General features: G+C 34.8%; 1 protein-coding gene across 7 annotated transcripts in view; it reads left to right on the top strand.

Moving 5' to 3' along the window:
* Positions 1-24,319, top strand: part of ERG (ETS transcription factor ERG) — a 128,979-nt gene that overhangs the window by 70,164 nt on the left and 34,496 nt on the right. For 2 of the 7 annotated variants that reach the window (XM_026664241.2, XM_087966781.1), the window contains exon 2: positions 15,099-15,247. The exons of 1 other annotated variant lie outside the window; for it this stretch is intronic. In XM_026664241.2, the coding sequence (XP_026520026.1) occupies positions 15,149-15,247 (99 nt within the window). In that variant the 5' untranslated portion in view covers positions 15,099-15,148. Of the gene's footprint in view, positions 1-15,098; positions 15,248-17,222; positions 17,357-24,319 lie in introns of those variants that run through there. 4 more of the 7 variants (XM_087966783.1, XM_026664245.2, XM_087966780.1 and 1 more) reach the window with 3 other exon arrangements.

Below are 24,319 nucleotides of genomic sequence, written 5' to 3'. Positions count from 1 at the left end.
TGGATTAAATTACTAGACAAAACCGTGTAAAATGGTGATATCTCTTCTGGAATTAAAAAATGGAACTCAGAAATATGAAAGAAATATTACAAGAATGAGGTGAATTGTTGGGTTATACTTTAAAATTCTTTGAAAATGAGATTTTAGAATATGAACAACAAAGACAACAAAGACAAAAGATGGAAGATGAGGTGGAGCTGACTACAGAAGAGGCCATTTTTAACTATCATCGGGAACAAAGAATTCTGAAAAGAAGGAGGAGAACAGTGGGAAATAAAAATATGAGACGTAAGAAGTTAAATAACAAAGGGAATATTTGCAAAATTAAAAAAGGTAAACAGAAACAGCAGAAAATTTAAGGGTGGAAGGAAGCTATAAATAGGGAGGGGGATAAAAACTGGAGTGGCAGAATAAAGGGGAGAATGAAAGGAAAAAGAAGGGATAAGAAGCAAAATTTGGAAACAAAGAAATATGGGAATTGTAAAAAAATGAAAATGAATTGTTTATTTAGAATGCATAAAGCTAATTAATATCTTAAAAGGGGATTCTGCAAGGTGAGGAGGGGTAGTTTAAATATACTTAAAGTTATGAATATTGAAATTGTAAATAATTTTTATGAATTTAAGAAGGGGAAAAGCCATGCAGAATCTGATTTGTATTTGCTATGTAGTTTTAAAAGGATTATTAATTCCTTCTACTGCACTCACATGTCCATCAGATGGTCCGATCCATCCACAGTCCCAACTGGAGATGCCTTCCAGTCACACCTCTCCAGGTGCAGGCTGAATTTGACTCTCAGAGAAAGGAATGTTGTTTTGACTCTCTATCTCTACCCCCTCCCAGTTTCCCACATTAGGCCTAGGCACTAAATATGGCAGCCCTGAAGATCCAAAGAGAAAGGTTGCCTTTAGGGCTGAAAGGCTACCCCCCTCAACCGAAAAGCGTGTCCTGACATGAGGGTAGAGGAGATTAATTCAGTCAGTATCTAGCCCCCTCTCCCTTCCCCAGGTGGACCCTTTGGCTTATCAGGGAATTTATAATGGAACTGTTTTACCAGTCTATCTGCTTTTACATCCCAACTCTTAACCCAGGTAGCTTCAGCTAAAGAGTACCCTTTCCAAAGGACCAAATATTGCAATTGACCTCAATGTAATCTAGAATCTAAAATTCTCTTAACTTCATAATGGGTTTCCCTTTGCACTACTATTGGCTTGGGCAATCATCTGGTCTGGGGTCTTAAACTCCACTGAAATGCTGGCTTGTTAAAGTCACTCCTCTCCAGGTGCAAGCTGAATTTCCTTGATTCTCAGAGAAAGGAATGTTGTTTTGACTATCTATCTCTACCCCCTCCCAGTTTCCCACAGCAGGCCTAGGCACTAAATATAGTAGCCCTGAAGATCCAAAGAGAAAGGTTGCCTTTAGGGTTGACACCAATAAGATATTCATCTGATTTATTTGATTCCTGAAGCAACACGGTCAGTGTTAATGGATATGAAAAGACAATTTTTCTTTTTAAATATGTAATGTAGACATTATTTTGCCAAAATGCATGATATTAATAATCCTACCTACAATTCTATTTGATGAAATGAATGCTGTAATTTTGGAAGAAAGTATAGAAACATGTTGTCAAAATGTAGCCTCTAGAACAGGGCTGTCCAACTTGTGGCCCATGGGCCGGATGCATCACCCCCATTCCTGGTTTAGCTAAGGGAGGAAAAGGTGTGATATGTCATGTGACACTCTTGTTCTAGAATTTGGAATGTTTTATCCGCTGAGAAAGGCTGACATACAAGTAAAATTATCTCTGTAAATTATACCTCTAAATAGCCATTTATCTCCTCGAATTAATCAACGCACTTTGGGCTAAAGGAGTGAAGTTTTTTTTCAGATAGGCCTAGAACAAAGGGAACCATGCCTAAACTAAATTTAGCTAAAAATCCATTTTCAAACTGACAAAATAGGATTGGAATCTAGTCTTCTGTGCTTATTCCCAAATGTTGCAGTGGACATTTCTTAACAATATTATTTTTATAATAAACTTTTAGTACTAATGTAAAATACTCTTGTCAAATCCAGAGATGATGATAATCATTTATTTTTATTGTTATTAGAACTGCTATGTTCAAAATCTGACAATTTTCTCAAGTTATGTGAATCTGCTATTCTAAATACTGCTGGAAGACATTCAAGCTTGTGTTGCATCTGGGTGTTTTCCAACACAATGTTCTGGTTGATAAGGACTGCTTGGCTTTTATAAAGCAGCCATTTCTTTTTGCTAGTATCCAAGGTTTGGTCTTTGGGCCACATTCCACATAATCTTGAGTGATTCCAGCAGCCACTGATTTGAAAAAGATCAGTAGAAAGTGCATTTCTCCAGCACAGCAATCTGTTAGCTGTAAAAGAAGTTCATCCACATCATAGCCCTTGATGTATCTCTTAAAATTCATGAACCACAGAACCTAACCTCTTGGTGATTGATTAAAACCATTTAACAAATTACAATATAATGCAATTATGTGGGCTTAAGGCAAATGCTGCATTCCATTTTTACCCTCCTGGAGAAATTCGGGAAAAGGGCAAACTTTGTTTTGGCTAAGTGAGATTGCATTTCTAATATTTGGGGGGGAAATTGCTTAATAAAATGCCGACTTTAATTTGAAAAATCACAACATTTACCTTCTACAATATAATAGAGTTTGTTGCCTTGATAATTTATAGTAGAGAATGCAAAGATTTCAAAATTAGATTGAATCAAGCGCTATGCTGTTACTTATGGTTCTGCACAGCCATGATAATATGCTTTTCTCATGGTTGTGAATTAGGAAGAGAAAAAGTCTATCAGTTTAAATTGTTCTGACCCATAATCCCCTTTTACGATTCCCTAGCCTGTGGCTTGGTAATGTAATAAGGGGTAGTTTCAGGGCACCAGTTGTTAGATTCCTAGCTGCTCTTTCCCTTCACATCTAGCATAAACTACTAATGGGAAGATCAATCATCAATCATTCTTTTGGAAGTGTGGCAGGGCAGCGTTAGCAGTTCAAAACTATTTTTCTTTGATTGGTTATGATTGCAGGGAATAAAAAGAATACCTTATAATATCATTTTAATTGCTGCCATCTAGAGGGCATATTAAATATTGCAGGTTGCCTGGGAAATTACAAGTAGCCCTTGACTTATTCTTAGAATTAGAATTCTTTTTTATTGGCCAAGTGTGATTGGACACACAAGGAATTTGTCTTGGTGCAAATGTTCTCAGTATACATAAAAGAAAAGATACATACAATACAATTAGCACAGCCCTCTCCCCAAGGCTGTGTGCTTTCTCCACTTCTCTTCTCCCTATATACCAATGACTGCATCTCAAACAATCCATCTGTTAAAATACTGAAGTTTTCAGATGACACAACAGTGATTGGTCTCATTCGAGACAACAACGAATCTGCATACAGACAGGAAGTTGTACAACTTGCCTTGTGGTGTAACCGGAACAATCTGGAACTGAACACACACAAAACCCTAGAAATGGTAGTAGACTTTAGAAGAAACCCTCCCATACTACCACCTCTTACAATACTAGACAACACAGTATCAACAGCAGAGACCTTCAAATTTCTAGGTTCTAGGTTCACATGACCTAAAATGGACACCTAACATCAAAAACATCATCAAAAAAGCACAACAAAGAATGTTCTTTCTGTGCCAACTCAGAAGGCTCAAACTGCCCAAGGAGCTGCTGATCCAGTTCTACAGAGGAATTATTGAGTCTGTCATCTGCACCTCTATAGCTGTCTGGTTGGGTTCTGGAAACCAACAGGACAGACACAGAAGGATAATTAGGACTGCAGAAAAAAAACAATTACTACCTACCTGCCTTCAATCAAGGACCTGTATACTGCACCAGTCAAAAAGAGGATTGTGAAAATATTTACAGACCCCTCACATCCCGGGCATAAACTGTTTCAACTCCTTCTCTCAAAATTACACTATAGAGCACTGCACATCGGAACAACTAGACACAAGAACAGTTTTTCCCCGAATGCAATCACTCTGCTAAACAAATAATTCCCTCAACACTGTCCAGCTATTTACAAAGTCTGCACTACTATTACTATTAATCTTCTCATCACTCCTTATCATCCATCTCCTCCCACTTGTGACTGTATGACTGTAACTCTGTCGCTTGTATCCTTATGATTTATATTGTACTGTTTCCTAGTATGATTTGATTGCTTATTGTACCCTATGACTATTATTAAGTGTTGTACCTAATGATTCTTGACTCTTGATGAATGTATCTTTTCTTTTATGTATACTGAGAGCATTTGCACCAAGACAAATTCCTTGTGTGTCCAATCACACTTGGCCAATAAAAGAATTCTAATTCTAATTCTAAATCATACTAGGAAACAGTCAATATAAATCGTAAGGATACAAGCGACAAAGTTACAGTCATACAGTCACAAGTGGGAGGGGATGGGTGATAATGGATGATTATGACTACAACTGAGCCCAAACTTTTTTGTTGGTAAGTGAGACAGTTAAGTAAGTTTTGCCCCATTTGATGTCCTTTCTTGTCATAGTTGTTAAGTAAATCACTGCAGTTGTTAAGTTAGTTACTGTTGCGGTTCGCCAACAGCTGGTGTGGATGACAGAGGTATTGGACAGTGAGGATGAAAGGGAACCAGTTGGGGAGTCTGGTGAGGACTTGGGAGAGGGTCCTACATCTGATGCAGGGATGAGGCCAGGACTATCTGAGAGTGGGGTGCTGCCTTCGGAGCCTTTGGAGTCTGGCAGCAGCGAAGCAGAGGACCTCGGGGAGCCTGTTCCCAGTGCACGTGTGCATAGGGATGCTGGAAGGAGAGAGCAGCTGAAGCAGAAGGGGTGACTCGGGAGTAAGGCTGGGAGGTGATTGCCCTTCCCATAAGGGATAAAAGCCAGCCCTTGGGGATGTGCTCTTTGCAGGAAGCAAAGAAGTTCATTAGATTCTGATTCATCATCGCAGCCCTGTGGACTCTGGTTTGTCTTTGCTGGAACTTCTGTCGGTTTATCTGCTAATTAAGTGAATGCCTGTTTCTTGGCAACCTTTTACAACTCTGAAAGGCATGCTCTTATCTCAGACAATTGTGTTTAATGAGTTTTGGCTGGGAATGCAAATAATTCCCAACATCGCATTAAAAAAGATTGGCTTTTACACACAGCATGTGTTTTCTTAATTTGAATGAAGCCTGGATCAGAACAGTAACAAGGTTGTTAAGTGAATCTGGCTTTCCCATTTACTTTGCTTGTCAGAAGGTTGCAAAATGTGATCACATGACCTTGGGACACTGCAGCCATCATAAATATGAACCAGTTGCCATGCATCTGAATTTTGATCATGTGATCATGGGGTTTCTGCAACAGTCATAAGTGTGAAAAATGGTCATAAGTCACTTTTTTCAGTGCTGCTATAACTTTGTCACTAAATGAACAGTTGTAAATTGAGGACCACCTGCAATTGTCCTGTCCAAGAAGTTTGATATACCTACCTCAAGTACTACCACTTCCTGCCTCCAAGCCAGCCTTAGAAATCAGAAGAGCAGGTTTGAAATATAGATTGGAGAAGTCAAACCATTGTGTTATCAGCCTTATTGTGGCTTTGGATCATTCTTTCCTTTTCCCTTCCTAACACCAGTTTCCTGCATAAATTGTTTTTTGTTTGTTTGTTAAGCAAAATAATTTCTTTCTCTCACCTCTGCTCCACATTTATGTGTGTGTGTAGTTGTGTATGTATGTCTCACACATTTTCTCTGGTTTACGATCTTCCCAGCAGAATGTACTACAAATTAAATCGCCTGATTCCTGTTTGACTGACAGATCTGTCAGTCTCCTGGAAGTTTGATATCTTGATGTAAAGAGAAAACACAAAGGATCTAGTCTTTCTCTCACACACCCAAAGCCAAAATGGCTATGAAGGCTGAATGAATGCCAGATGGGAAGAGGGCACTCGCTCAGCTGACTTGCCAGGCCAACTGGCACTGAGCAAATTGCTGCCCATGTCTAGAGATGGAGCAGTTGGCTGGGAATGAGATGGAGGCAACATAATGAGTTGCTGTCATTTCAAAGCATTTTTATGCACATTAAGCAAGACATAAAGGCAGGGATGGGATTCTACCAGTTCGGACCAATTTACAGCTGGTTCACTGAACCAGTATTTCAAATAACCAGCTGGCCCCTCCCCTCCCACTCCTCCCCTCCCAGGAGTCTCCATGTGCCCATTTTTGATGGAGGTAAGTGCAGGGTCTGCGTGGAGGCCCTGGGAGGGGGAAAACGGGTCTTCTGGGAGTCTGGAAATAGGCCTATTTCTAGCTTCCAGTGGGCTTCCAGAGGCTGGGGGAGGCTGTTTTCACCCTCCCAGAGGCCCAGGGGAGGCCTCTGGACCCTTGGGAGGACGAAAATGGCCTCCCCAGGAAGCCGGAAACTGAAGTTCCGGTAGGTCTTGCCCACCATGGCTTTGTCCACCCAGCAACTGGGCAGAGAACCGGTTGCTGGGATTTTTAAAATCCCACCCCTGCATAGGATGAATGATACTCCATCTTATACAATAGTAAAATAGAAGTATAGCATTAAAACAAAAGCTAATGACAAAACAATGTCAAACCATATAAATATATTCAAGTTACCTGAACTTGCTTTCTGCACTTGTGATATATCTCTACCACTCCCAAAAGAAAGCAAAGTGTCAAGCCTGAATTTGGTTAGGTAGTGGAACCATATGAATTCAGTTTGACACCCTTGAGAGCTGGAATGGGGGAGAGCTGAGGTGGATGGAGCTCCAGCCAAAACCATATAGCTGGACGATGAGTCAGCTGCGTTCCAACAACTGCTCGGCCAGAGGAAGGAGAAGTGAAGTTGCCAGGAAATTGTTTCACATCCTGGTTGGACAATGTGATATATTGTTTTGGAAAATTGAGAAAATTCTAGTTATAGTGACGTGGAAAGCCGGGAAACTTTCAGTACTGGCTTTCCACCAGTTAGTGCCAAGATGGTGTATCCAAATAAACTTATTCTTTGAGGAAATGCCTTGGATTTTGCTTTATAATGGTTGCATTACTTGGAACCTGACACAAAGAAGTAAAAGGTGTTCCATATTAACTAGAAAAGGAACATTAGAATGCTAAATAAAGATAGTTGGCAAATTAGCAGTGGTTTGTATTGTGCTGACCATAAACAATATTACTATTGTAGGATTGATCTGGGCTTCAATAGATTAATCATCCAACACTAGTGATGTACTGTACACCTATTACTGACAGTGAAAAGTAAGATTTGTCTGAAATTTGCAGTGTTTCCACAGATGCTATTCTCACTGAATACATTCGATCTCTAAATTGCAAAATTGCACTCACTTTAAAAATCCATAGATTTTAAAGGAGCATAATTCAAATGCACTCCACGTATGTATGAAATCTATCATGTTCCATCTCTTCATTTTTGGAAGTTGAAGCATTATGGTGGTATGTGTCTGCTTCTGTGTGCGTATCTGTGGCTGTTCCCTAAAAGCAGGAATTTAACCTGAGTAAAAACTAATGAAGCAGATTTATAAACAGAAAGGAGATTTATTTACAGGAAATACGTTATTCCAGATCAAATCTATAATTCTGATTGGTGATCTCTACAGCCCCATTTTACATTTCATAGAAAATGCTAACGTAGAAAATCATTGGGTAGCACATCAAAAACAAGTGGAGAAAGATGAGCCAAGTATAATACAAATCTTATTTTGAACAAATAGAGAGAAATTTTACATGGGTATGAGATCTTCTTTTTCTAATTTTAATAATTAACCCAATGGGAGAACTGTATCATTCTGTTGTGTGGAAATGGGCTATATTCATAGCTCTTCACCTTCAAAATTGTGGACTAACTTCTGTTTTTGTTGAATAGTCATTCTATGCAAAAATCAGGATGCTTCCTGAATGTGGAATCCACAGCTTCACAATATTATGAAATAATTATGTTATACAATAAGCTTAGTTTAGGGTTTTTTTGAGCAAACAGGACAATATGAAAATAAATTGAATATAGAGCTATATAAAGTAGTACCAGTCTCATTGAATGGAATTTATTTAAGGTTCACAATATGAAAAAAACACACACATAAGACCCCAGATACAGAACTTTAGATCAGTACATATGGATATTAGGGTTGTTGTTCTATTAGTGATGAAACAGTTTGCTTCATTCTGATTATTAAATATTGATGTGTTAATATTGAGTGTACTCGCAAAGTTACAAAGTACTCTAAAATGAACTTTGTGGCAAAATAAATAATCATGCTCTATCAAGATCATAAATACTATAAAGGTTAAGGTTAATTTGGGGATTACTATTATAAATTATTTCTATATTATTGTATTCATATGTATGTATACACAGAAACACATGTCTGTGTGGGAGAGAGAGAGAGAGAGAGGGAGGGAGGGAGGGAGAGAAGAGAGAGGTTCATAATGAATTTCCCAAAGTCCAGTTCGATATCTTAAACATTACACCACACTGGCGCTCATAAATAGGTAGATAAATAGATAATAGGGAGCCCTAATAGGCACTTTTGTTGAAAAAAAATGAATTTGTATCATATGATATAGATGCATAACATATGGTAACAAAGGAAAAAGTCTTGGTGGCCAAAGTGTGACAGCTTTGAATGATTAAAACAATCTGGATAAGTCCTAGTCTTCCTGGTTCACCAAGATTCAAATTAATACATTTCACATCTGTTTCATGTTTTCAGACACTAAGAATGTATACCAATCCAGTATTAGACGTCTGTCTGCTCTTATAAGGAATTTAATTTGTGCCTCAATAAATGATTCAGGTTGATTGGATGAAATCTCAAAACCCTACAAGTAAAATTTATTTAATATGTTAGTGAACCGTTCAAATACAAAAAAAAACAGAAAAGACAATTAAAAATAACTGAATATTAATTCTTGCCTCAAAAGAGAAATATCAGCTCCCTTTTATCCCATATTTCTGTAAAGTTTGAGCCTGAGAATTTTTAGCAGTAGTGAAAATAGCACATAAAGTTCTTGTTGATAAAAAAAGCTTAACACATTTTAAATAATGGGCAATGTAGATTACATTCAGCCTTTTAACTAGAGGATATTTTTTTTATTTACTTTAGTTGCACTTATTGATTGGTGCATTGTCCACTGGTGATTATATATATTCAGTAAACGTTTTCTACATTTTCAGTTGTTAAGACAGGTTTCTTCCCTGTACCCAACTGTTCAGAATCATACAAAAAATTAATTCTGTATCTGATGCTGAATATACTTTCAGATTATATTCAGGGCCAAAAATGGAGTCAATTATAAGATAAAGAAAATTAATGTTTGATGCCTAATAAAACAGGTTAATTTTCTCAATAAACCTTTTCTTTAGAAGAATGGTGAGCACCATCTAGTGACTAAAATAATATTCACATTTAATCTGCAGGGTGGAAACTATCCCACCACAACATAGTTTATCCACTATGTGGTGACTAGATTTGCTTTTAATGCTTACTTGTAAGTAAACATAATTTGAAGATGCCTTCTAACATACTAATCTGTCAATTCTGTAAGAAGTTGATGATTTAAAAACATACCTAGCAGACCTTTTCCTCCAAAGATTTGTCATATAAGTTAATTATAATAATTTGTCTCCATTTAGATTGAATCTTCTGACATGTCTAGGGCTGTCTGCTTGTGGAGTTTATAACACTTATAACAAGAACTTCTCTTTTCAGTCCAGCGCTAAGAAAATAAAAGTGAAAGGTAAAGCCATCAATGCATTCTTTAGAGTGTATGCAAGTCTTACAGCTAAGGGCAGCTCTATCACTTATGCAGTGTTGCACATGAAAATGTTTTTAATGTAACTATGGAATTAAAAGATAGAGAAGAACCGGAATACTATAATACCTGGAATATATGGTAATAATTGATTAGAAAACAGACGTAAAGTTGTCATATGAAGACTATGTAGGAACTATAATAAAATGGGGAAATACTGTATATATATAAATATTGTTACAAGTTAAATGTTGAAATGATTATATATGTTGAAATAATTATATAATATATAGAATAGTAACCTATATAATTAGAAACTATGTCAATAGGGGTGAATACTGATATCAGAATGCTGTAATGAGTGGAAATGTGGTGCTATGGTGGAAATATGACTAATAAAAATTTACTTTGAAAAAAAATGTTTTTAATGACAGAGACCCTTTTAAGACAAATTTCTAAATAAAAATATATTTACTAAGAAAACAGGATTTCCAGGAAAAACAAGAGAAAGCAGCAACAGCAAACAAAGCAAATGAAAAGCAATAAGTTAGCCTAGCTTAAAAAATAGTTACTTAACATCTTTTTTCAGTAATACTTTGAATTTTAGCACATATTCAGGTTTATTGCAGAAGAAGATAGTTTTAGAGAGGTATCTAGCCTTTTATAAGGTTGTTGCTTGATGCTGCTTGATGCTGATGCTACTGTTCTTTCTTCTCAGTTTTATAATTTTATGTAAAGGTTTATGGAACAAAAGCTATTAGGAGGTTATTTTACCCATTTAAGCAAAATGCTCCCATCTTTGGGAATCATATCATTATCTATTGTTAAATAATTTGTTATTTTTAATTTGTTACTGCAAAACATAAGATTTACCACTAGAAGATTCTTTTACGTGCCTTTTGGTAGTGGGACATATTATCACTAGTCATGTGATGATCTACCCTTGTGATATTTGTCTTGCAGTATATCATATTTTTCTACTCTGAAGATTGGTTTTCATATGGGGACATATGTTTTGTTTCTGTTGTTGTGCTTGCATATGGGAAAACACAGAAGTAGGGCAAAAAAAGATATAGGGATTGTATTAAAATATTCAACCATGTTTTACTGCAATGCATATACCCTTTTTCTCCCTTCTTTCCCTCCTTCCCTCCTTCCTTCTTTCCTTCCTTCCTTCCTTCCTTCCTTCCTTCCTTCCTTCCTTCCTTCCTTCCTTCCTTCCTTCCTTCCTTCCTTTCTTCCTTTTTCATCTGGAATCTCAGATAAGAAACTGGATGTAAATTTGGAAGATAATCAAATGCAAATGAATATGGGAACAATAGTTTAGCAAAATGAGTATATTTGAGGTCAGAAAAATGATGGCTCAGATGTTGATTACCAAAGTGTAGCAAACCTTGAAATAACTTACATAGTAGGGATTGTTTTATTCTAGGGATGAGAAAATTAATTGATATTGTGAAATGGCCATTCTGATCTAAAATATGCCTGATAAAGGATGCCAGGTTTTGTAGGAGTGTTGGAGAAAACTTGAAAAGATATAATTCCTCACAAAACTAAGACAGTATATATTTAGCTTCAGAGTTATATCTGAAGACTCTGGAGTATATATGTTTGAATTTTGAAATGATGTTTTCAAAGCTGATGACTAACTAAATAGGTACACTAAATAAATATAAAAATGAAACTATAAAATTTGACCACATGTATTGTTGAGATAAAGTTAATACTTAACAATTTAAAAAATAAAAAGCAAAAGAAAGAAAGAGAGAGAGAGAGAGAAAGAAAGAAAGGAAGAAATTCTTCAGGAAACGTATGCCTTTTGATGTAATAATTAGTCTTTATTTGCTTAAAGATAGTTCTAAACAGAATGCTGTAGGTATAAATCACATCCAAACATTTCACTTTTAAAATAGTTTTTAATCTTATTCTTGTAATGTATAGCATAAATTTAATGTATAAATTTTATTATTATTTCTACTTAAAAAAATAAACACACATTTACAAAATTGATTAGAAACAGAAAAAAAAAACCTAAGGAAGATTATAATTGGTCCAGTAGCAAGATCAGTGACAGAAAACTAAAAGTAATTGAATCAACTGTCTAACATAGCTTCTGTTGTAACTATTATGAGAGCTAAATAACTAAGCAAGCCAGGCTAATGGTTAAAGCATAAGGCTAGAAACCAAGAAGTTGTGAGTTTTAATCTTGCCTTAGGCATGGAAACTATCTTGACTGATTCTGGGTCAGTTACTCTCTCTCAGCCCAACTCTCTTCATAGGGTGGTGGTTGTGGGGAATATAGAAAGAAGGAATATTATGGATGTTTGCTGTCTTAAGTTATTTATAAAGTAATAAAGGCAGGATAACATTATTATTAGGTTTATGATAAATAAAATAAAAGTATTAGGTTTTAATACTCTTTTATGTAGCTGGATACTTGATTTCCTTATTGATAGGCTCCAGTTTGTGCGAGTTGTAAGAAAAGTTTCCCATTCCATCTCCTTGAGTACAGGTTCCCCAAGGGCTGTGTCTTGAATCCATTATTGTTCACCTTGGTGACCCATGACTGCTGTGCTAAATCTGTTACAAATCATATTATGAAGTATGCGGATGACACGACAGTCATGGGTTTTATCTAGGCTGACAATGAAGATGCTTATAGGGAAGAGGTGAAGGCTCTGGTGGACTGGTGCAATAAAAGTAACCTGGTTCTAAATGTTAATAAAACAAAGGAGATCATTGTAGATTTCAGAAAGAGCCAGCATGGTCATCAAACCAGTGCCTATATTTCCTGCGTCGGATGAGGAAAGTACATCTTTCTTCTTCTGTCCTGGCCAATTTTTACAGAGGCATGATTGTGCTTCAGATAGAAAGAGTGGTAAAGACAGCCGAGAGGATAGGAAGCTCACTTCCTGGTATTCAGGATACTGTTTATATGTGCTATGTGGTTGGAGCTCAAAGCATGGTTAGAGACCCCATGTCATGCCCCATCAGAGCCTGAATCTGTAGAGGAGGACAAGCCAGAGCTGGAGCCGATGGAGATGGAGAGGTCAGCTTCATTGGCTTTGGAGAAATGTGGGGAGGAGCAGGATGAGGCAGCCCAAGGCCCCTCAGGATTGGGATGGTTTGTTAGAATGGAGGAACAGGGGCAGGATGACAGAGAGGGCAAGCAATGGAAATAAGGAGCAATGGAGCTCAAGCAACGAGCAAGGACTGCTCCCTCCTGATCCCTGAGCATGGAGAGAGGAGAGAAGGCAGAAACAGCGCAGGCCGACCTGATGACTCAGGAGGAGAGTACCCCACTCCTCTTCACAAGGCACACTTGGGGACTGAGATTTAAGGAGACATTTTGGGAAGGGGCATTTGTTGGGAGTAAATGTTGAATTTTTAGAGTTTGGTGTGCCAGTACAGACATTTGGAGCTTGCAGGACTGCTTGCTTTTTCCTTGCTTTGTGGACTCATTTCCCTGTTCCTTTGCTTTGCTGGACTGTGCGCAGCCAAAGGCTGCCGTGTGTGCATGTGCACTTTGCTCTGGGGCTTAAATGTGGGAGCGTTTAGGGGGGAAATTTGGAGCATTAAAGGGGTGTTTGAACTCTCAACTGGCTGTGTGACCTTCGTGCCTTGTCCCTGGTCATCACACCCCACACACCCACTTTACGGTCTGTTTCTGTTGCTCCCCTTTGAGAGGAGGTTTCAAAGTATTTCTAGCAGGAGTATCAGATTCTGTAACAGCTTTGTTCCCTATACCACCCATCTGGTAAACTCACAAGATTTGTTTTTCTCACCATGTACATTTATACATCTGAACTAGACCGTGTTGTATTTCTGTGTCATATGATATATGTGAGTATATGCATAATCTTTTATTTATTTATTTATATTTTTGTCATGTTTGCGTAGTATATATTGGAGGTGGTGACCCTTTGAGAGTTGTGTGCAATGACATTTCATTTTAATGTAATGCCAATTAGTGTACATTTAAAGTGACAATAAAGTTATTATAAGTCTAAATCATTAAATTAATTAGAAGTTAATATTTTATAATTAGTCGCTGTCCATTTAGCTTCAGCTCAGTTTATCTGAATTATAGCCAATGCCAAAGTATTTTTATTGTCAACCAAACACTGTAGACTGAAGAAGTCCATGAAAATGTAGACAAAGGTAGGTGAGTTAGTTTATAAAGCAACCATATTACTAAATGTTGAACAGCAATAGAATTTGACAACCTTTCTGAATGTCACAGATAACCTGGTGCTAAGAAGGAAATGTTTCTTCCTCTGAGTTACCAGGGCTATTGATTAAGATTTACACTTAGTAGTAGAAAGAGGAGTAAAGGAATGTGTGTAATTTTGCCCTAACAAAGAAACTTTAAATTTCCTGTCACTATTAGGAGTACTTGCAGGTAGATCTCTAAGAGCCATAGCGACAATGTTTCTATATGTTCCCTCTTAGATAATTCAGACTCAAGCTCTTTAGGGCTTGGAAAGTAATTACCAATATTTGATGTTTTATCTGAAAAATCAACAGCTAGCAATTCCTAGAGATATATTTTCAGTCTTAAGAACACAGACACAATTGTATTAAAATATTTTCTATGAAAACATTAAGTTGTATATTACATTGCTTTCAACTACTACGGTATATGCTTCTAAGCTGTATATATGACACACCATTTTGCAATCCTTTCTTAAAACTAATTTAGGTTTTCTCATCATGTTTCCAGTAGAATACCTGGAAAGACTGACAAGTCTGAGGTGGCTCTCAGAATAACAGAGTTGGAAGGGACTTTGAAGGTCTTCTAGCCCAACCACCTGGTTGATATCATTTTAGACAAATGGTTAATTTAGTAGATGATGTTGAGGGATTTCCCTTGTACAAGTTTTTGCAATGATCCATCTTGTTCTCCAATTCATAATTTTTAATATTTAGAGAGTCGACAACATCTCAGATAATGCTAATCTTCTCCTATTCTCACTCTCTAACCCAGGACTGTGAATGTACAGAAGTTATTTACAATACAAAAGCAAGTAAGAAATCCTTGGCCTGCTGATCCTAGAGGTATTCAGCATGTTAAGGATGGTGTTGTGAATGAACTTCATAGTTTAGGCATATTCTGCAACCATCCTTGCTTACAAATATGCAGATGGTAATGAATCATTAGCAGTGTCATCTTTTTGGACTGTAAGAGAGTCTGAAGCCTTAATTTGTTCAAAATATGGAAGCCAATGTTGCTTGAATGGGATATATAATATGAAAGACCTGTGATTATCTATTTGTTTTCAGCTCAATGCAAAGTCCTGGAAGTTCTAAAGAGTTTGAGACAAGAGTCCTTCATGAATCAAATTCTCCCCTATGGGAACTTTGCCCACCATATGGTCCCATCTTACAGTCCAATCTCTGCCAGATATTCATCTGGAAGGAACAAGAGAAAGGTAATTTTATAGTTATGCTCAGTTTATGAAATAACATTTCGAAAATATGTCTTTGACCTTGTTTCACTTCTTATCAGGCACTTTTATTTTATTTTTTCGTTAAGGTTTTGTTGTTAATTTTTTTTCCTTTAGTGTAAAAAAACCTTTAGTTTTTTTTTAAAGTTCATGATATTTTGTTGCAAGTCATTTTATTTCTACATTGGAGAAAAAAAATGAACATTCTATTATAAAAAATATAAAATAGATAAATCTTTGTTTTCATCTGTTAAGTCACATGTTCTGTTTTTTATATTTCACAAGGTTGTTTAGTGTTTATAGATTTAGAATAGAATACTTTATTTGGTCAATTGTGATTAGACATACAAGGAATTTAAGCTACTATATTGCACAGTATCAGTGAATTCTGGCCAACCTGGTTTTGTTGCACATCCAATTATTCCTAGTATAACTGATTTTTCTAAGAAATATAAATATGTCATGACTAAATTAAGATAGATTTTAATTGGTAATCTTAGCTTCAGGTGATATTTCTGGTTTAATGAATTCCTGGTTCATTATACTAGGTATAAGCTTTCACAGCCAATATCTGTTGGGCATCAGGGTTTAGTTGTGACCATGAGTCTAGATAATAGATTTCCACATATTTTATAGGCAACTTAGTAGGGATTAACCAGGCTCCTGTCTTTATAGTCAAGTGTCCGGACTTCTGATTGGTCTTTAGGCAAGGTGATTTCCAATTGGTTCTTTCTTTGTTCCCAATTGGTTGCTTTGGTTGCATTTGTTCCTGATTGATACATTGTTCACGTTGGCCTTTGCTCATTTTTGGAGTGCTCATTCCTGATTGGTTCATTGTTGGTGCTGAATCCTGGTTGGTTAGTCTGAGCAGCTGAGTCTTGAGAAGACCCTTGTCCAGGCAAATGTATGATTATCCCATTTTGAGGAGCTGATTCTTGGTTGGTTCTGCTTTTGGGCAGAATCTTGATGTGTAACAGGCAAATAACCAAGCTTTGTTAACCTTCTGACATTTTTCTATTGTGCTATACCATAATGATCATAAAATTCAGTTCAAGGTCACACAGAAGCTGTCAACAAATATGAAAGTATTTTGTCCACCTGCACTGAGAGGCTATTGAGATCCACAAACATCAACCAGGATTGGTTGTACCATTATAAAAGGGAACTATAAAAATTTTGGTTGGTTACCAAACATTGACATCATCACAGCACCTGACCAATCTCATCTGTCCTAGAAGGTGGGAAGTCATGGTTTGGAAGCTCCAGCAAATCTTAGGATTGTAAGTTAGATTGGGATGTTGAAATATATCCCAGAAGAAAACAAGAGCAAATGACTTCCATATTTCTAGCAAGAATGTTATGTGAACACATCCATGAAGTCCCTAGGAACTGAGCTGACTTGAAGGAGATTTCATCTGTATTATATACAAACCTTTGAAAGTCAGAATCATTTTTTTCTCTGCCTTCATAGAAAAGTGCTGGGAAAGGCTTCTGGAGCTTCTGGAAAGTTGTTGCCAATTAAAATCAGCAGGTTGGTGTTCAATGGGAAAAGTTCCTGACCTGGCATAGAAGGCAGTTGGTATCATTCAAGCTTAATTGTTGCAAGTTAGTTCAGGGATATTACTGCATCTATTGACATTTGTGGGTGACAGCAGCTAGTCCAGTCTAAATTTGGCCCCAAATATTTAATCCTTTTAGAAGGCTTATATCAAATTTGGCCCAGTTCATGTGACATCTGCATCCTGCTTCAGTATGTTAGACCATATTTACTGCACATCGCATCGCACCTGCCAACACTGTCATAGCCAATTGACATTTAAAAAAAACCTTCTAGCTGCGTATCGTCAAGAAAAACAACATTGTTTTAGGACCTCTTATCTCTTAGCTCCCAAATATCCTGTTTCTTCAAACTGCAGTAGCCAGGACCAATAGAAACCTCTTCCTGCCACTGCCTGACTTCATTTCCCAGAGTTAGCACAATCTCATCCGTTCTAAATAACTTCATCAAAACTTCTTTCTGGTCAGAAGCAATAATTATTATTGACAATTATTAGCGATCAATAAGCTAGATACATTATGGCGAGCACTATTAAGGTAAGAAAGGGAATGCCTTGTGGTTAGCATTTTTATATTGTACTTTTCCCCTCAAAATTTGCTTTTTAAACAGTAGTAAGGTAGAATTGGGCAACACCCCCACAGCCACAATAGAGGACAAGAAGATTTCCTTTGTACTGCTTAGTAAATTTCCTTTTTCCTACTCCCTGTCCACAAGGCTTAAAAACTTGAAACTGAGAAAAAGTTGGGTGTTTTTTTTAAATTCACTGTTCAGTGCTGTGGATTATACTTGCAAAGCCTTTGGAGGGAAGACCTGAATTTACTGGTTGCAATAATTTTTGAACAAATTCGGATATTTATCTGAATTAGGCATTGGCAGAAGTAATTATTGAGAATTAAATAACACATTTTGGAATTCTTGGCATTTGATTTGAAGCTGAAATTTTCTTCTTTTAATTTGGACATTATTTTGAAATAATATTTTATTCACTTTATTTTGTGCTACGAGAATTAGTAAGGCTTTTTTTTTTTAAGATATACTTCTTTTAAAAAAAATATATGGGGGAGTATTTAATAAAAATTTTGACCAGTTTGTGACTCCAGTTTCTTAGTGTTGTTTTTAGCTTTTTGAAACAACTGCTTAACATGATAATGTTCCTAAGGCTGAATTATAATGTTTTTGAGATAAATAATGTATTATTTGTGTCTGTGTAGAATTCATTTATAGTTACAGCTCTTAGCTAATAATCACAGATATGGCAGTAAGTATTAATTATCTTCTGAAGAAATAAACTGTATGTAATTTTAATTTAATATGAAGAAATACTGGTAGGATTTATGTTAATGAAAAACTCTTCAGGGTACAATATTTTATTAATAGCAATATTTTTATCTTTTTCCTAAACTAGAGTTTTATATTTTAGAAACAAAATTAAAACATAGATAGCAGAATCATATATATATATATATATATATTTGTTTTCTTAAGTTTTCGCGGGTACTTACATGTATGGTGTTCGGCTTGGTTCGGGTATTTTCCCACGTCATTGTAGTTCTTTTAAAGTTGTAGCAACGTTTCAGCAGAATCTCATCTGCCATCATCAGGCTCCCAGAAGCCTGATGATGGCAGATGAGATTCTGCTGAAACGTTGCTACAACTTTAAAAGAACTACAATGACGTGGGAAATACCTGAACCAAGCGAATACCATATATATATATATATATAATATATATATATATATATATATATATATATATATATATATATATATATATATATATATATATATATATATATATATATATTTTGCAATGTCTAACTAGATTTATTGCATATTATTCAGGTTTAAGTGATCTTAGAATTATAGTCAGCATAATTTCTTTAATAATAATAGACCATGGCTTCCTTTCATTTGATAAGGTTACTGAATATATTTCAGTAATTAATATTCTCAAGCAGGATTGACTTGTTGAGACCATTGCAGTATTACTTTGTTTAAAAATCGTTTTATTTTTATAAACATGGACTCTCTGATAGTAGAATATCAAATGACTGAAATATTGTTTAGTAAAAATAAGAGAGATGGACTTTATTCTGAAGGTAAAATTGTTCAACATCTTTCAAATTAAGTTTAAAATGAACATTTTAAGACACTAATATCAGAATAAAAGGAAAACCTAGTAAAAAATTGGGCTTTTCTATTTATTTAATCTTATCCACATTGAGTAAATATGAAAATCAGAATGATAAACCTGACTATTCAGAGCATTTTTAAAAAGCAATACCCATTAAAGCTAATAAAATTGATGACATCTTTATGCATTTTTATAAAAATGGTTTTAGGATTTTATCGGTCAACTTTGCTATCAATGTATAATTTTATGTACTTTGAGAATATAGGAATAGTGATTGACCTATGACAGAGGGAATTAAATACTGTTATTTAAATAAACCCGCCCTGTGAGATGTTCAGAAGATTTTTATTTTTTCCTGGTTGAGGCTATTGCTTTTCAAGAAAGTATTCTGATGACCATTCTAAGGAAATGTTAAAATCCTGGCTATCTGCATCAAAAGTGTAGTTTAAATATGTCAAAAAGTGCAAATTTGGCTGTATGGTATTGCAGTAATTCTTTATTTGTTCTAACAATGCACTCTTATTTAAATTTGTCACAGTAAAGATGAATCTAACTAGGACACATAATCATATTGCCATATGACCACTTCAAGTTGGAGACAAAAACAAATAAAAATATTTCTCCAACATAAATGGCTCTAATTTCTAATTAAGAATAGAACAATAAATAGATGAATAATATAAAATTATAATAAAATGCAGCGGTAGAAAAAGATATGTTCTTATATTTTCACCTATTAGAAGAGTTTTCTCTTCTATTAGGCATAAAATTAATCTTATTATCTGTTTGTAATAAGATTGCGGGTGCTTTTTTTCAACTCCTGTTATTTAAAATTATAAAAAGGTATAAAAAGGAAATTTTATTCCACAGCAGTTGTCTTGCTTCTGTGGCCATTGATACAATTACAAGATTATAATAATATGCTTTTTTGGTAATACTGGTTATCCTGAAACTGTGTACTGATTACATTTGTGGATAGCTAAACCACCTAATCTGTCTCAAAACATAAGCAGTCTTTTTTCAATTGTTAGTTTCCTTTTTTGTGGTTGAAATGCTGTGCTATATGCAGATTAAATGTCTTCATATTTAGAATGGGAATATTTGAGGTTCCATAGTCAGAGTTAAAAACATGTATTTCTGCGTAATACTCAGGCAATGTATTAACTACAATGGTATTTTAATATTTATCATGATCATTTCCTGAAAATATTGGCATATTTGTAAGAAAAGAATCTGTGCAATATATGTTAATGTTCATGTTGAAAAAAATTCAGGTATAATTACAAAATTTATATTTCTTATTTTTTGCCAGTATTAATATAGATCAGTTATTGTTCCTTTTTTGTTACAGTTGTTACTCCTTTTTGTTAGTAAAATAGTTTGCCTGTAAAATGCAGGAGTAAATATTAATATAAACAGATGTGATCGAGGTACCGGTTCAGGTAAATCTTAAATGACTCAAGGTTGCGCATCATGATAAAATGCTTTCTTATCTGTTAAAATCTTCAGTATACAATGCCATTGCAAGTTAGGCACATCCAAACAGACCTAGCTGCTCTATCTTCAGAGCTAAAAATGAAGGGTGAAACAACGCAGTGGAACCCTGGGGTCTCTAACAGAAGGGCTTGGAAAGATATTTCATACAGAGACTGCTTTAAAAATGTGCAAATCTTTCTGTGTCTATAAAAGAATTAAAGTTTGATGCTGATGTAGATATCAAACTAAAGCTGTAGATATCAAACATAAAGGAATCAGAAATAGAAGACATTTGACTGTGCTATTAAATATCCTATAGAAATATACAAGAGCCTCATCGTTCACAGACTTAGTTCTATTATGAATGAAAAAGAAACATTTTCCCCACTATTACATGAATGTTATAACTCACTTCTCACTAATTGCAATGATAAGGAGTGTGAAATACTCTGACCAAGGATGTTTGAATCTTTTGGATGGTTGTATCTTTTCTTGGACGCGAGGGTTTGAGGGAGAAATGCAGAAAATACATCTATTCTGCTTTTGTCATGCTCATGTCACACAGTCTGTTTAATTATAAGTTGTTTTAGTATTGAATCACTAGTATAGTTGATGTTTCTGGTTGGTATTTTTATACAACTTCCTAAAAACAGAACATACCAATGTTCTAAAGAAATGTTATTCCTCTTCCTTCCCAATTATTGTATTCCCTTGATTATTCATGCAAAATATTATTAATCCAGTGGTTTTCCTTTATTTCCTTTATGTGAACCATTCTGTAATCATCAGAAGATTTTTAGGATTATTAGATAAATCCAGAGTTGGCAATGATGACACCCACCAGAATAACAACATTATTATCTCTTTTAGATTGCACTAGCAGGTCTGTGAATGAAATAAACATGAATTTAATTTAAAATTTTAATTAGATAAAATATTATAATAATGTCAAATATCCTGAGATTTCAGGCAAGAATGCTGACTTCTGGCAGCTTTGATAGTCTAAAATATTAAGTATCAATATAGAGATAGATATAAGTATGATAGAGAGATACATAGAGATATAGGCACCCACAGCAGGGGGCAGCACTTAGCTAACTTTGACTATTCTTGAAAAGACTTAGCAGGGTTTTGAATCTGGTTTTACTTGGCTGAGAAACTACTGGAAATTGCAGGATTGTAGGTTAGATTGGGAGGTTGAAAGATGAAGAAAGTGGAAAGCATTTCTTTACTATTGTCAGGAAAAATAGATAGACATGAGCAGTTAAGGTCAGCCTGAGGGAACCTTTGTCTTATTTCAAGGAATCTTCTGATGCTACAAGTGGTCTCTGGTCCACAGGTTGAAAGACATTGCCTTATACTGTAACTCAAATTTACTGATCTATAGTTCTTATATAGATGTTAAGTTGAGAGGTGTAGATTAGTTGCATTGTGATGGATAATTTTGGTAGTTCTGCTATATGAATAATCTTAGACATCTGTTAGATTTCTTAATATCTAGTTTTTAGATTATTTATGTGCTGTAGCTTTAGAGTTGAAGAACAGATGCTTAAGCAATAAAAACGCTACCTTATTACTTGAAGCCTACTTAAAAAGAATTGATTTGTAACAATGATTAAATCTATAGTGGTCCTTTTAATGCTCTTCTCCATCCTTTAAAACTCCTTTATATTCCATTCTATCACCACATAAGGGATATGTACAATTTTTCAAACTGCTTTTAGCTGGAACAGTGGTTCCTAAACTGGGGGTAATTAGCCTCAAGGGGATAATTTGGGCACATCCCTAAGATAATGAACCTATTTGTAATTTTGAATGGAGAATCCAGTTTGAGATGCTGCTGCCAAGATGCTTAAGTAAAACAACATGGTTTAGATTTTTTTTAAAAAAAAAAGAAATGGATTTGTTTGAAGTGTTAAAAGAAATCTACACAATAAGCCTAATTTTTCTGAAGAATATATCTTCAAAACATTTTTAACTGCTTTTGTGTTTTATGGTTTTAATTGTGATATTGTTCATTGTCCAGAGTCAATTGGATTGAGATGGGTGACTATAGAAATTGAGTCAATAAATAAATACAAATCTTGAGTGAACTTTCAGATATAAATTTTGTGGGAATCTGAAAATTATACCCTGAAGTGGTCATTCTTAATAGACAAATTCTTAAAAATTGTGTAGAAAGGGTAGTATATTAAAGTCCCAAATGCTTTACTCTTTTAGTATAGACTGGTTTTAAATCTGAATTTAATTAAGTAAGTACTATTATTATGTTACCTAATAGATGAGATAGAAACATAGCTTGATACATGAACTTTAATAAGGAAGTAATTATTAGCAAGTCCTGGACCTATCCACTTAAGTTGGTTTATTACAAACTGGAATAATATAACTAACTTTTTTCTTAGGTTACGCAAATAGCTTCTTTTTATATGACTGATACTTGCTATATTCTGAAGAATCCCCAATCACGTATGCAGAGCCTATTGTGCATCAAACTGAACACATGTAATAACACATGTAATTGTAGAAATATGCACTTAAAATATTTTGATAAAATGTTCTAAAATATTTTGTAGAAAAATGCACTTACTACCTAGATAAATAGTAAATATATTGACAAAACTCTTAGGATAATGATAACAAACCTGTAGACAGATATTTCCTGTCTCCATTTCCTTTCTAATAGCTCATCAGATCAGGGGCTGTCATTAAAGGAAATTTTTTCAATGGGAACTTCCTGTCTACTTTATCTAATTCATTAGAAAGAATGAATTTCTGTTCAATAGAATGTTCAGAAATTAGCAATTTGAAATAATAATAATAATAATAATAATAATAATAATAATAATAATAATAATAATAATAATAATAATAATAATAATAATAATAATAATAGCAGCTTCCTTCAATAACACCAATGGTTTATTAATACTTGCCGCTTCCTGCAATAACATCAGTGGTTAACATCAGTTTTTTGCAATAATACTGCAAAAAACTGCGGTACTTGGAACATCATACATTTTCAGAAGATACTTGGTTGATACCTAGGATGCTGATCAGCACCAGTCAATGATATTTGTGATACATTTTTAAATGTTCAGTTGACTGAGTTTCATGTTTAATGAATAAAAGAGATAATAATAATGTTGAGGAACATGTTATTATAATTTTCAAAAAGGCTTCTATAGTTCAGAAATATATACTTATTTTATTATACTATATGGAATTAAATGAAATATATGACTGTCACCCTGATTCTATCCCGAATTAAGGAATTACAGGGTTGTTAAAAAGGGAGGGTTTTTAAACATGATTCTACAAAACAAGTAGAATCTTTGTTGTGATATGTATTATATAGCAAACAACTCAATTAGATGTTACCTGAACTTTAGGAAGGACAAACCATTGCCTTGTTACCATTGTGGAATAAAACTATTTAATAAACTTTGCTATTGTTATTTTTAAAAAAGAAATAATGATCATAAAATACCATAACCATCACTACACTGGTTTAAGATAAAATTTTGTAAAATTGTTAATAATTGCAAAATGAGTAAATAATGTAATAGGTTCCAGATAAATGATATTGTAGTTTTGTAGTATTTTCAAGGAAGCCAATCAACCTCCAACTAGTTTTAAACTGGGTTTTTATATACGTGGATGTATTAATTACCTAAATATATTAATTTATTATCCAACAATTAAAGAAAGTTCAGAAATTATTCATCCCATCCCTACACCCCAAATCTACAACCTGTTCTTATTATTCAGGCTTCATATTGTGTAGGTTTACAAAAGTGAACATCTTTAAAATTGTTTATAACAGTTAGGCAAAACTTGTCAAGTGAAGGTTAATTGCCTTTCAGTTAAAGCAGTTCTCTGCACAGATG

This window comes from Notechis scutatus, chromosome 5, assembly GCF_049901735.1.
Source record: "Notechis scutatus isolate UNSWTSFEM ecotype Mainland chromosome 5, rNotScu1.2, whole genome shotgun sequence".
Classification (NCBI taxonomy): Eukaryota; Metazoa; Chordata; class Lepidosauria; order Squamata; family Elapidae; genus Notechis; species Notechis scutatus.
This window is presented reverse-complemented; position numbering and strand designations above follow the sequence as displayed.